Source organism: Hakea prostrata, chromosome 3 (genome assembly GCF_041222555.1).
Source record: "Hakea prostrata isolate BN-2017 chromosome 3, UWA_Hpros_2, whole genome shotgun sequence".
In the NCBI taxonomy this organism is placed as follows: Eukaryota; Viridiplantae; Streptophyta; class Magnoliopsida; order Proteales; family Proteaceae; genus Hakea; species Hakea prostrata.
The window spans coordinates 69,229,350-69,243,052 of record NC_142602.1 but is presented as its reverse complement, the minus strand read 5'-3'; the positions used below and the strand labels follow the sequence as shown (position 1 = coordinate 69,243,052).

The window sequence follows — 13,703 nt, the reverse complement described above, 5'->3', positions numbered from 1 at the left end:
AAGTTTGTTGTTGAACTGAAACTCCATCGGATCATACAATTTGGCTTGCAAATTGGTTTGAGGTTTTACTATGTTATTTTTCTACTTTTGTCACATTTAGTGTCTTTAAAATGTCATTTCTATTTGGGTCTTAAAGATGTTTGTTGTCATACTGTTTTTGTGTTTTGGACTTCCTTTATTATTTGCTTTTGATAGCTGATGATGCTGTGGATGTACTTTAGCTTAGGGTAAGATGAGTGATAGTGCAAATAAAGGTTTTATGACCTAGAAAATCTAGTTATGTACCTTTAGTATACCATTATGGTCAACTAACATGTGAACTACTGAAGAAGTGGGTCCTCAGTCTAAGAAACTCAAATGCTGATGTTGTTAGGGGGCTTGGCCGAGATTTCAAAATTAGATCAACTCGCTTCAAATCTCTGTAGTCTCGTTTGGTTTTATTGGATTTCGTTACCAAATTTTTTTTTGGTTTCTTCCTTTGTGTTGTTCTCTTTCCCCCTTCTCCGTTTTTTTTCTCTGTTCTCTTCACAACCAAACAGTAAAATCTCCCATTTGTGAATCGGAGATTTCAAATCTCGATCGCCCGGGGCCCTTATGCAATTTGTGGATATTTTATCACTTCATTCATGAATGTTTAGAACTTAAACTACTTCACTTTGATACTTTTTAAATTTGTTGCATGTTTATTTTGTTAATGGTTCATATTTTAACTTGTTAGGGTTTGTAAATTTGAAGCATTTTGGTTTTAAGATTAGAGGGTTCTTTCTCTCTCTTTGTGATGTGTTGAGGGTGGGTGGATGCTTGGCACATGGGTGTGGAAATGTTTTTCTTTAATATGACTTGTTGGGGCTAGCTTTCAATTCAGGCCAATGGTTGGCATCCAATTTTGAATAACTAATGTGTGGACTGAATGTTTTTCATTGTTTGAATGTTTGTCTTCTCTCTTTAATGTTGTCTCATCCGTAGAATTATTATTTGTTTTGTTATACTTTAGTTTCATTGTAATAATATATTGTTTTAGCTAATATGTTTTGTGATCTATGCAGCAAAAACTAGTATAACGTTTGAAGATGGCTCCTAAGGCAAGCACTAAAGGAAAGGCAAAAGCAAAAAAAGGCAAGGAAAAGCAACACCAAGTCAACGTTTTAGATTTAGTGGATGACAATGCCAGAGCCTCATTTACTCTCATAAAAGAGCAATATATAGAAGAAGGAAGGGATGTAGACATCCGTTCCTTTGAGAGTGGAGGTGTAGCACAACGGTTTAGAGACATTGGGTGGGAAAACATACTTGAGTTACCTCCCAAATGTTATTACCAATTGGTGAAAGTATTTTATTCTAACTTGAGATTCAAGGGTGAGGAGGGAATGTTAAATGCCATCTCCAATGTTAAAGGGGTGAAGATTGTGTTGAATATTGGTGAGCTAGGTTGTAGGCTTGGACTCTCAACTGAAGGACATTTATTTTTTTGGGAGCCTAGGAAAAAGTTGATCACCTGATTGATGTGGGTGGCACCTATAGTGATATAATGGTTGACTACATGGGTGACACCCACGTGAAGTTGAAGAACTTGAAACCAATTCCTCATGCCATTGTGTACATAGTGCAACACAATATTATCCCACGTAGAGGTCATCGTGAAGGGCTGAGTTCTTTTGAAGCCTATGTGACCCATTGCGTTCATTCAAGGACGCCAGTCAACTTGCCGTACATAATTCTTCGAATGATGAAGTATGCGAAAGAGGCCCACAATCTTGCTCTCCCATATGGTAGACTCCTTACCCGCATCTTTACTAGCTATTGGATTGATCCTGAGGGGGAGGATTGTGAAAGTGGGAAGAATAAGAAGAAGAACAATGATGTTAAAATCCATGGAAGAAATTCTTCCTTGTGAGGTGGTGGATGTAGGAGTGCAACTTGCGATGTAGGAGCACATGCTGGTGTTGATGCATACATCACTCGAACCAGGGGTCATATGAGGTACATGAGTTGTTTCGTGGACCAAATCACCAATAACCTCAACCTCCCACAAATTTTGGAGCCGTCACCACCTTCGTCAGAAGCTGAAAGATCTGCATCATAATCTAAATAGGTTAATTATGTTTGTTAAATTTAATTTGGATGTTATGTGAATGGGATTATTTGTTTGAATCCTTTGAACAATGTTTATTTAAGAGACAGTGAACAACTTGTAAGCATCTTTATTCCTTTATATTTCTTATATTTTGTTATTTGACTATACTATGTGTGAGATACAATTAGAATATCAGCTATTGGTTTTCCTTGTGTTATTTGACTATACTATGTGTGAAATACATTTTGAATACATGTTTGTTTCAGTTCTGCAAGAATAATGACCTACATTACTGCCTAAAGTGGCAACAAAAGTTTTATTCTCACAAGAACCATTGCTTAAAAGAGCTAATGATCCATGGGCTTTGGTGAGGGAAGATGTTGAAGGGATAGCAAAATAGTTAGTTCATTACTTTGTCTTCTAAATTTGTTGATCGTTTCTAATTGATGTACTTGGTGGGAACTCATTGGTTATAATAACCAACATAATAACCACCATTTTGCCAAATCTTATGTCAATCTCAACCATCAAGTTTGTCACAGATTAGGGTATTTAAGCTAGTTTGTCAGATATTAGGGTATTTAAGCAAGTTTGTCACAGATTAGGGTATTTAAGCAAGTTTGTCACAATTTGGCCAAAAGCCTGTTTAAGTTTATTTATAAAAGAAATGTAATTTTGTATTTCTACTACATGTTTACTAATTGTGATGTAGTTCATATCATTATTGTATTGGTTAGTTCCAGCTTTTTACGTGAATCATATTGTTCTATATCATATCAGTGAGGGTCAAAATAGATACATATGAGATCAATGGTTAATACTTATCTGTAATTTTAAGTCTCGCTTATATCTTCTTTTTTGTCTCCCCTAAGTTGCTAATGACTAGTGCTCATCTGAAATATTTAGTAATATAATCAAAGAGCCACTAACAGATAGCTATTATATCTCTTCATTGCCTTGTTAATTATTTTCTTGGGTAATACCTTACTCCACAACGGGCTGCTTATAGATTGGACTCTACTAGGTCTTTTATTACCACAGTACAACCTGTAGGTTTCTCTATCTTCTGACACAGTTTTACTTATGCAACTTCTCTGGGACAATATTGAGATATATGTGGTTTTCATTCCTAGGGACCTTGGTCATCACCCATGCCCTCAAATTTTCTTTCTTTTTATTTGGATGAAGTCCTCCATTCATGTCGACGGCTATAGTATCAGTGATTTCTGTTAACATTTACCTTCTTATAATATGCTAAAGATATTATAAGAAGGTATTATATGACTCATTTCAACTAAATTTATTGTGGGCATGAAAAAATTATGCACTTGGTTGCATCTCTGAACTAGTGCTGCTCTCTCCATGTGGTGACATTTTGACTTGAAAAATCATGATTTGATATGCAGATATTCACCAATTTTAAGGCAATAATTTCAGTGACACAAGTAAGTTTTTCATGCTTGATCATCATAATTTTTTTTTCCCTTAGGCAAAAGTTAGACCTCCTTTGTATTTTTCTTTATCCAGTTTTTTGTCTATCCAACTCGAATATCTTCAAAATTGGACTTCTGGCCTTTTGGGGCCTGGTCTAATCTGGTTATGTGATAATTTGGATACAAGGCAAGATCCTTGTCCAATAACGGTTGTGAAAGTTCTGACTAATCAACTGCAACTGCTAATTAATTGCAATTTCAGTACTGTATAACAACAATATAGACTTACCAGTTATCACAACTAAATGGGTAGTTTGTATATATTCTAGGAGACCCACCAATGAATAATGGCTTCTTCATTTTAAAGTTGTTCTTCATTGAGCTATAATGTTCTAAGCTATTGCCCGTTTGATCCTAGTCTCTTTTCCTTTTCTATTTTCTCTCCATTCTACAAGTGGTAGAAGATATCATGTTCAAAGCAATGAATTATAATATTGTGAATATACAAGTATTTAGTGGAGCAACCCTTATTCTCATTGGAGCATTTACAATGAGGATGTTACTGAATAAATTATGAAAATTGAGTATACAAAACATTGATAACGAGCCATTGTTCTAGGCTAACAAGATGTTCATCAATATCTATACCCACAACACCCCTTTTTTTTCGATTTTACATTTATACAGCAATGAAGAGTGGTGAGAATGCTCTCCTTCTAAATTATAACTAGCAAGGGAGCAAAAAACTAATCGAGGTGTTGAGAATGTTCTTGATGATATCTTATTTTTGGTTGGGTTAATTAATTTGCTCAGCAACAGCCAATAAAATTAAACCAAACATCCCATAAGGTCCTGAAAATTTTGCTCATCGCATAGAGTCTCTCGGCATTGTCCCGGCCACCTCAACTTGATTTTAAAATCTCTGCTTTTTAGTAGCATAAATAGGTAGACATGTTAAAAACTTATCAACCCCCCCCCCCCCCCCCAAATAATATATATATTCGCTTAAGATCACTAGATTCCTTGTTAATATTTAACATATTCCTTCAACTTCAATGTCAAATATGACCATTTAACAAATGTCAAAATTAGTGAGACTTACAAATAACATCACTTGTCTTCTCTAGGATAGTTGGTGCATTTCATAAGTGTGGAAACAAAAATTATGGATGACTCCTAATATGGAAGCTCCATATCACTCTCAAGCCAGCTTATGTGGTAGAATCTTTTCTCAAGACCTACTGGAATACAAAAATTTCAACCTTGGTGGTGCACCTCATTCTACCCTAGCTGGCTAAATCATTGAAGAGGCGTTGAATGAGCCCCCCTATCATCTCTCTTTCCTTCTAGCCCTCATTCTACCCTAAGCAATGGCTAAATGCATTTGATGGTCTTCTTGTTTGCAGGGTTTGGTAATTGAGTTAAGATGTTTCTACTGTCTTCCGTAACTTTAGTTTTTTCGGCCCTCTTTCACTTCCACATTTTCCATCCATTTTTTTTTTTTTTTTTTTTCATGAATACCCACCCACTACTAGGATGCTTCAATGCATTTTACTTGTTACCAACTTACACCGAGTTGATGTAGGAGCCACACAATGATCTCAGTCGAAACCTTCTCACCGATCGATTATATTCCGTGATTTTGATATCCTATAAAACGGAGACAATAGTTACTATAAATAGAAAAAGTTCATTTTTCTCCATATTCATTTTCATATCTCCATACGGATAAGTTACTAAATAAATAAATTCTCGATATTGACTTTTAACACATCCATAGCAAATAACAAACATCTAAAAGTTGTCCAAAAAAATTGTTCAAAACCCCCTTTTCACATTCTTCACCCAATTGTTCCAAGCCCCTCCAAATAACATTCACATGACATTTAACAAATCAGCAACTCAAGCTACTAAGATTTTGATGAAGAATTTGAGTGCTCCAAAAGCCCGGAAGCTGCAACTTTTCTGCAATTTGATCTAAGCGCCGACACATATACCGTACATCACCCTTGAGGAGAGCAATTTCTTCCTCATCTTTTGACCATCTAGCTCCATCCTGCTGTTCAAAGCCCTTAGCAACCTGTGCTCCTACATCTGCCACTTGTTCTTCAAAATGAAAATTAGTGGCAGATATTTTTGCATCATTCTTCTTCTTCTTCTTCCCCGCTTCACAATCCTCCCCTGTCAAATCAACTCCATAATGGTTAAAAATGTGTGTCAGGAGTTTACCGTAGGGGAGAGCACGATTAGGTGTCATTCTCGCGTACTGCATCATTTTAAGAATGATGTACGGTAGGTTCATAGTCCTTGTTGTATGCACACAATAGATCACGTAAGCTTCAAATGAATTTAGGCTTTCATGGTGACCACTGCGAGGAACAACATTGTATTGCCGATGTATGCAATGGCGTGGGGAAGTGGTTTCAGCTGCTTGACCTTCACGTGCCTGTTGTCACCCATATAATTCACCATTATATCCTTAAATGTGACATCCACATTAATCAACTCCTTGAACTTCTTCTTAGGCTCCCAAAAAACACAATCTTCTGTAGTTGAGATTTGTAGAATCCGACATAGCGTAGGAATATTTAAGGGTATTTCCACCCCTTTAACTTTGCTGATGGCTACAATGTTTTCCCCAACTCCTTTGAAAAATAAATTTTTATAAAATACTTTCACTAGCTCCTCATAACACTTGGTATTTACCTCAAGTAGTTTTTCCCACCCAAGCTGTCTAAATTTGGCTGCTACACCTACACCCTCGAACGAAAGAATGTCTACACCCTTCCTTCTGCTATAGGTTGCTTCTTTAACCTAATGGGATCACATTGGGGATGATCATCATGTAACAAATCATCTTCTACAACTGCTTTTCTCTTTCCCTTATCCTTCGCCCTTCCCTTCCCCTCCCCTTTGGCCTTCCCTTTGCTAAAACCTTAGGAGCCATTTCACTAGTACAACTGTAATTGTTGCACAGATCAAAAAACATATTAGATAAACAACATATTATGACAATGAAAGTAAACTATAACAAAATAAATTATAATTCTAAGGATGAGACGACACTAAAGAGAGAAGATGAGCATTCTAAGCATGAAAGGATTGCCATCTTCCTAAGGTCAAAAAATAGAACAATCCACTACGGCAAACAAATTATAGGAAAAAGAGAAGGAACAAATCAAATAGGCAAAACTGGGGAACAAACACCTTTAAGACCCATATAGAAATGAATTTTTAAAGTCACTAAATCAAATGGCTCATGCGTAATGTACTCTCTACTAAAATATAAAGCAATGCATCCACAGGAATTGGGTCTCAAATCAATTTCAACCAGAAAACCAAAAGAAAAAAGTTAAACTTGAAAGAAGAAAATCAAAAATGAAGAAGGTTGGTTTGTGTTGCAACTCACTTATTCATCTCTTAATATATGAACTGATCATAAATGTGAAACTCTTGTGTCTTTGTTAATGACTTAATTGATCTTGTCTTCTTATTCCATAAAATTCTTTTCTACTGGATGGGTTCTCTTAATTTGATGTTTGTTTTTATTAATGGGACCTTCACTTCTACTTTGTTCATTGCAGTTCTCTTTCAATATCGGTATTCTCACAATCTTTTGAATGTATATCACAAAGAAGAGCTGAAGAAAAATTACAGCATACCATAAAAATGAGATGTTACACAAAATGTTTTAATAAGCCAAGGCTAAAACAGCTCCATATTAAATGCAGAAAACATGTCATAGGAAACCAACAAATTAGAACAGATAAATATTTCAATTGTAAAAAGAGTAAAGCTTCTGTCAGATAATACTACAACAGAAGTATTTTACCTCAAAGTAGAAATCAAATTCCAATTTCAAAGTACAATGTCAAGCTTTGAATCTAAGAGCGCATTTCAACTTTTCATTCACATGACTAGCTTATACATAAATGGTTAGAGTGAACTGAAGGCATATAAATATTGGTGGCAAAACTTGAGCCAAAACTCAACGTATTGAACCTTCATAATATCAAACTCAACCTCCGCCAGGATCCAACTCAACCTTGGTTGGTATGGAGTTGCAACTTTAAAAGATTCATAGCATCGAAGAAAACAAAAGGTATTGAACAACAGTATTTCTATTGTTTCTCAACTCAACCCCTTGGAGCTTAATAAGTTGCTTAAAATATGTAAGGTTTCCAAGAGGGACTGGTCAAGCATACTTTTGAACATTGCTACCAAAATATCACACTAGTTGGAACTACTTTACTAAAATCCAAGTTTTAGGATAGAACACTACAACTAGTGGCAGAAAGAAAATTCCATCTACTTGATTCTCTATCTCTCCCTCAATCGATATCTTCTCAGCTCTTCCTCTAACAAAGCTTTCATTTCAGATTTTAATACATATCTAGGAGGAAGAGCATGTCTGTAATTACATTCTTTACAACCATTAGGACAAACCCAGAACCAACCATAATGTTTCTTCACCACTACTTCCACAAAGTTTATACAAACTATGCATATAACCATGACTTTGAGAATACATATCATGCTTTCTAATTACAACCAACTACTATCACCATTGAAAGAACTACTAATCATGGGAAAATAAATAATAAATCAAAAGCCTGAAATGTTGAACAAGTATATTGACCAGTGATAAAATACATGCCGATTTGAGGTTGATTATGTTTTGTCACCGATTTATGAGTTAGCATGCTTTAGGAGGTTATAGGATCAACAAAAAATAAGGAAAACAGGCGAATGATGTATAACATGTTAATAAACAAACAATGGTGGTGATTACTGACCAGAAGTCTAAGAGATGAAATCAAAATGGGCTATGCCATACAATTTGAGAAACAAAAGAAATTCAAATAAGGCAAGCAAGGTTTTTTTTTTTTTTTTTTTTTAATAATCAACGAGATCATGAAATGCAAATAAGATGCATAGGAACAAAAAAGCTAATTAGTTTTAAGTAACAATGAAGTTTGTCTTTGAAGATAAAAAGCCAACCTGTACAAATCACTTTTTATTTAGCTTTACTCACCAACGGTTGTCCAATGGTAAGCTTAAGCAAAGTTCGGATCGAATCCTTGTGGATGCAAAAATCCGGAGACTCACCCACCCGCCGGTGTCATGGTTTATAACCGGGTGGCAAACCAAAAAAAAAAAAAAGCCAGACTCAAGCTATTGTGTTCAACAAAACCAACCTATACAACAGATTTTGGGAACAAATCACTCGGCAGCTTTTACATAAAGTGATGCAGATGAATTGTTACCTCTTAATTGAAGTCAGTTATCTAAAGAAGAGAGACCGAGAAGAATAACGAAGTATTGTTGTGGGTTTATCACAGAAGGTTTTGAATTTTAGGGATTTTGAGGGTTTCTTCTTCTTCAAAGCGCAAGAACCTTACACAACTCAAACTAGGGCTTCGGTTCTTCTGCTTCAACTTCGTTCTCAACAGGAAGCAAGTTCTTCTTCTCCTCTTCTTCTTCTTCTTCTTCGTTCTCAACTAGGACCTCCAACTGATTTTGATCAACAATCAAAAACCTCAACCTCCTCTTGTTTGTTGTTCTTCTTCTTCTCTCGTTCAATTTTCTGAGCTTGAATAGGTTCAGACGAAAAAATGATACTGGTGGTGAAAGTTGTGGTTTAAACGTATTTCAAAAGATTTTGAAAATTGAAAATGAACCGTCTAGTTCTGGTTTTTAAAATTCGTATTTACGTATATGGCTTATGTTATATTTTTAAAACGTATTTTGATATGGAATACTAGTACATAACCCACTCGAACCGCCCTACTCGGACCGCTGGTTTGTCGTTGGACCGAACTGTCAGCAAAAACCGGGTATTCACATGGGTTTTTGAATTTTTTAATGGAGGGATCTAATCGAACGGCTCGCAACATCCCTCCATTAAAAAATTCAAAAACCCAAGTGAATACCCGGTTTTTGCTAACGGTTCGGTCCAACGACAAACCAGCGGTTCGAGTGGGTTATGTACTAGTATTCCATACAAAATACGTTTTAAAAATATAACATAAACCATATACGTGAATTAGGGTTGAGGGAGATTTCGGCGAGGGTAGGTTTGGGGTCTGAATTGCTAGTTCGAAATTTGAACTGGATTTCCTGTTAGGGTTTAAGGGGTCTAACTCACTAATTTGGGTTTCAGGTTTTAACGCATTCGGCTCTTCCGGTGAGATGGTGCGGAATTTTCTTGGCTAGGGAATAGGTTGATTGGGGAAAATATGTTTCGATATGTCTCGGCCTGTGCGATCCTAGGGGAGGGAAAGGTTCAAAAGGGGCTGGGAAGGGGCTGGGGAGGTGGCCTTAACAGAGGGGGAGGTGCTGCTGCTATCGTAGGAAGAGGAGAAGGGAAGGGAGTGGCTATGGTTGACTTAGGGGAAGGGGGGGTATGGGCTGTACTTATTTGGAAGGCTTTGAGTTGAGTTGTTGTTGAAGCTTGAAGAAGATGATCATTCAAATTGCAAAACACAGTCACAAATCCAACCACACGGTCACTTACCTTGAGTAGGTTATTTATAGCCTTAAAAAAGATTATGAGGTTCAAAGTTATATAAAAACCAATTACTCTTCACTTCAAGTTCAAAGTTCATAAAATGGATGTAGATACAGCTCTCCGAGGGATATGAGGTTAACCTTTGGCATTACTTGCATGTAGGGGTTGAAACCATGGCAAAGACACTTCAATTCTACTTTGACTTCAGAAATTGCAAGCTAGTACTCTCCTCAACATCCAATAATCAATAGGATTCCATTCATTGGGTACATTCTTTGTGATATAGGATTTCGATGAAATTACAATTAACACGATACTCAAGAATAGAACAACGAACCTTGATAAAACTTCTTGGACATTTACAATAAAGTTGTAACAAGCTACAATAGACTGGGTCTCGAAGAAACAGACTATTATGCTACTCATGCACAAGTGTTCTTCACATACTTTTAGAAAGGAAATGTGCCACTCAACCAGACCTATCAAACAACTGACCCAGGGGTAAACTTGTTCAAGACTTACAATAAATAGATAAAGAAATTGCACCCATTAAACCCACTTGAACAAGAAGACAAATGAAAACCCAGCTACACAAAGTCACCCTTCATTATACAAGGTCACCGTTCAAAATAGCAGCTCCAAAAATTCAAACTAACCATTCTCTCTATAGGAGTTACCAATTGAAAGGAGAACCATTAAGCCACACATACCCAAATGCATCAATTTTATGCAGTACACAGAACAACAAAATTAAACCCCTCCACAACCCCACAAAAAGGTAAAACAACAAATATTAAAAGAAACCGAGCAAGTTATTACAGAGCATTTTTCAGCTTTAATCAACGACAAAATCAAGGTTTCGACAACATCATCAGGAAATCAAAATCAGGGTTTTAAGAGTTGGTTATTACCTTTTGATCGTAGAGCGCTGTTTAAATCAAATGGAAGAAGACGAAGGCCACTCAAGACCTGAAGAAGGCCACTGCAACTCAAGACCTTAAGAATGGTTTGTATTCTTTGATTTGGTTAAAAATGAAAGATGGAAAACTGTGACTCAAGATAGCAAAAGAATGGTTCACTAGAACCTACGACTCAAGCTACTGGTTGCTACTTCAAGCTACTTCGTCAGAGGTCCAATCGAACGCCTGGTGTAAGCTGCAACTCTTCTGCTGCTTCAAGCTTTAGGTCCATAAAGCTGCAACTCTTCGATTGTAAAGCTTCAAGCTTTGATTGTAAGACGAAAGGAGTGGAGTTGTGTATCTGTTGTTCAAGCTTTAGGTTCATCGGAGCTTCTACTGCAAATCCCTTCTGAAACAAATTGATTTTGAAATGAGTTTTCAAAACCACGAGTCCATTCTTTTGTTTGCTTTTAAAATCCGTATATACCATTTTAAAATGATATATACAAACATAATTAGAATATGTATTCAGTACCGATTCGAAATACGAACCGCCCACTCGAATTGCCTGGTTTTCGCTAGACCAAACCGAACAAACAAAACAATGCTTTATGAAGTGGGTTTATCATTTTTTAATGGAAATAAGCTGCGAGCCTAGATCGGACGGCTCGCTTGACCGTGGAGCCCATTAATTATGCTCCACAGAAGCAAAATTGGTTAAGAGAGATGGACAATACATGACAAAAAGAACTCTTAATTCATCGTAAATCAAACCCTCACTTGTTATTTTAGCTTCCGAGGGTTGGATGGCCTGTCAAACCCTTCACTTAATTGGATTCCACTAAGATCTCGTGGATCAGGATGACCCATAACCCAAGAAATGAGCAACAAAAGAAAATTGTTAAATCGCACTGAACCATAAGAGAATTTTGGCCAAAAAAAGAGAACCATAAGAGAATGAGAATCAAAGGATTTGGAGAGTGCACCATGTTTTGGTCTTAGTGTTAGGCGTTTACAGTTTACACGCGAGATGGCCAAATCAGCCCTCCTTGAACATGATCAATCGGTTCAACCCAGATCAAGATTGATTGGGTTATGGGCCACCCTAGCCTGACTTGCTGTCGGGCATTATAGCTTGCGCACAGGTTGACCCATAACCCAATAACCCAATCAATCTTGCACTGGGTTGAACCAATTGGTCTTGCTGTTGCTGGACCGGTGGTCCGATAACACTGCCATAACTGATAGGTAAAAGTTCACTTTTTTATGAAAGAAGCAGAAGTTAAAACTTTTGAGAGGGAATTAGTTGAGAGTAAGTATAGACTACAGAGGAGGCCAGACAAATTCCCTGAATTTATCTTCTACGGAGTGTCAAGTGACTTGAATCATAACGACCTGCCTCGCAGAGAAGGGGGAGTTCAACTTCAGCATAGCATTGTGCTGCCAATAGTCAAGATTTCAATCTCGATCTCGATCTCGACTGTTGGCAGCAGGTGTTGCGGATTTAACATGCATCATTCAAGTCTGTCCCGAGAAAATGAAGCCCACCGGGTCTTGGCGTATTATTTAATCAGTTATCAGGGGTGTAAATGGATAATCGAAATCCTCTCCCGAATTCGCATCTGCATCCGTTTAGCGGTATCCGAATCTATCCGATTACTAGTATACCCCTTTCTTATCAATTATTATTTGTTCGATAACCTATATCAATCTGTATACATGGCTAAGAAGAATCTACAGTATCTACTTAAGAAAATAATTATCTGATTGTCATCCTAATCCGACTGAATCCGTCCAAAAACCGATAGGATATTCCGAATTCGATCCATTTACACCCCTAGTTATCAGTAAGACCACCTCAACTGCAGAAGCTGCAACGCAAAACTTCTCAAAAGCATAAACCTAGACAAAGCGACCGGCTTAAGATAGTTGCAAATGCAAACACGATCAAAAAGAAGTGCAGGAGAAGAGATGCTGAAGGAATTGAGATGAAAATAATATCCTCTTAAGTCATATATAAAAGTCAACCAACACAAACCCAGTTTCAAATGCAGAAATGCATCGTAAGCTAGCCTAACCTTCAGTAAAAGTCTCAAGTTGACAAAGAATGACAAACAAGTACACAGCAAACTATACCCATTGGACAGAAAGTTCTTTGGACACAACATAATCAGAACCGAGAGTAAAATATAAAAGCCATGCTCGCTACCAAAAACATACTATCTATCTATCTATCTACCTGTATGACTCCATACGCTTAGGCTTGGTATTGACAACTGCCTCGATTTTCTCCATCACTTCTGGAGTAAGCTTTGGAATGACTTCAATGGCTTTCATGTTCTCTCGAATCTGCATTTAGAGGTCGCATCAGATTCTCTCAACAGGGGACACAGCAAAGAAATCTAAATGATCAACCAACTTATGAACCATCAGATGCAGCTGCATTCACACTGGCAACCGAGCAGGAAGCAGGAACTTATGCTACAGAAACTATTCCAGGCAATAAGCCTAGACAGTGAGGACCAAATTAGCTACTCAATCCCTCAACCTAATCACATTTCTAGTTTTTATTTCCCTGTCAGAAAAAGGGAGGGTCCGCTTTCAAAATTCAAATATTACACCATTGCTGCCAAAGCAGCAAGATTTCAACCTGACAAGAAGGGGATGCTCAAGAGCTTTGAGCAACAAGGCACCCACAAAGACAACTAAAGCATCACACTGGTATTTTTTTTCCCTTCACTTTAGCCCCATGTATCATCAAAATATATATTAACCAAAGTCAAGCC

General features: G+C 37.0%; 2 protein-coding genes across 2 annotated transcripts in view; one reads left to right on the top strand and one right to left on the bottom strand.

Moving 5' to 3' along the window:
- The window catches only part of LOC149022896 (uncharacterized), a 64,104-nt gene that overhangs the window by 32,273 nt on the left and 18,128 nt on the right, over nucleotides 1-13,703 (top strand). The gene's annotated exons all lie outside the window — the stretch shown is intronic.
- The window catches only part of LOC149022895 (putative voltage-gated potassium channel subunit beta), a 34,065-nt gene continuing 33,262 nt past the window's right edge, over nucleotides 12,901-13,703 (bottom strand). The window contains exon 4 of the mRNA XM_089150781.1: nucleotides 12,901-13,266. Coding sequence (XP_089006907.1) covers nucleotides 13,153-13,266 — 114 coding nt within the window. The 3' untranslated portion in view covers nucleotides 12,901-13,152. The remainder of the gene's footprint in view (nucleotides 13,267-13,703) is intronic.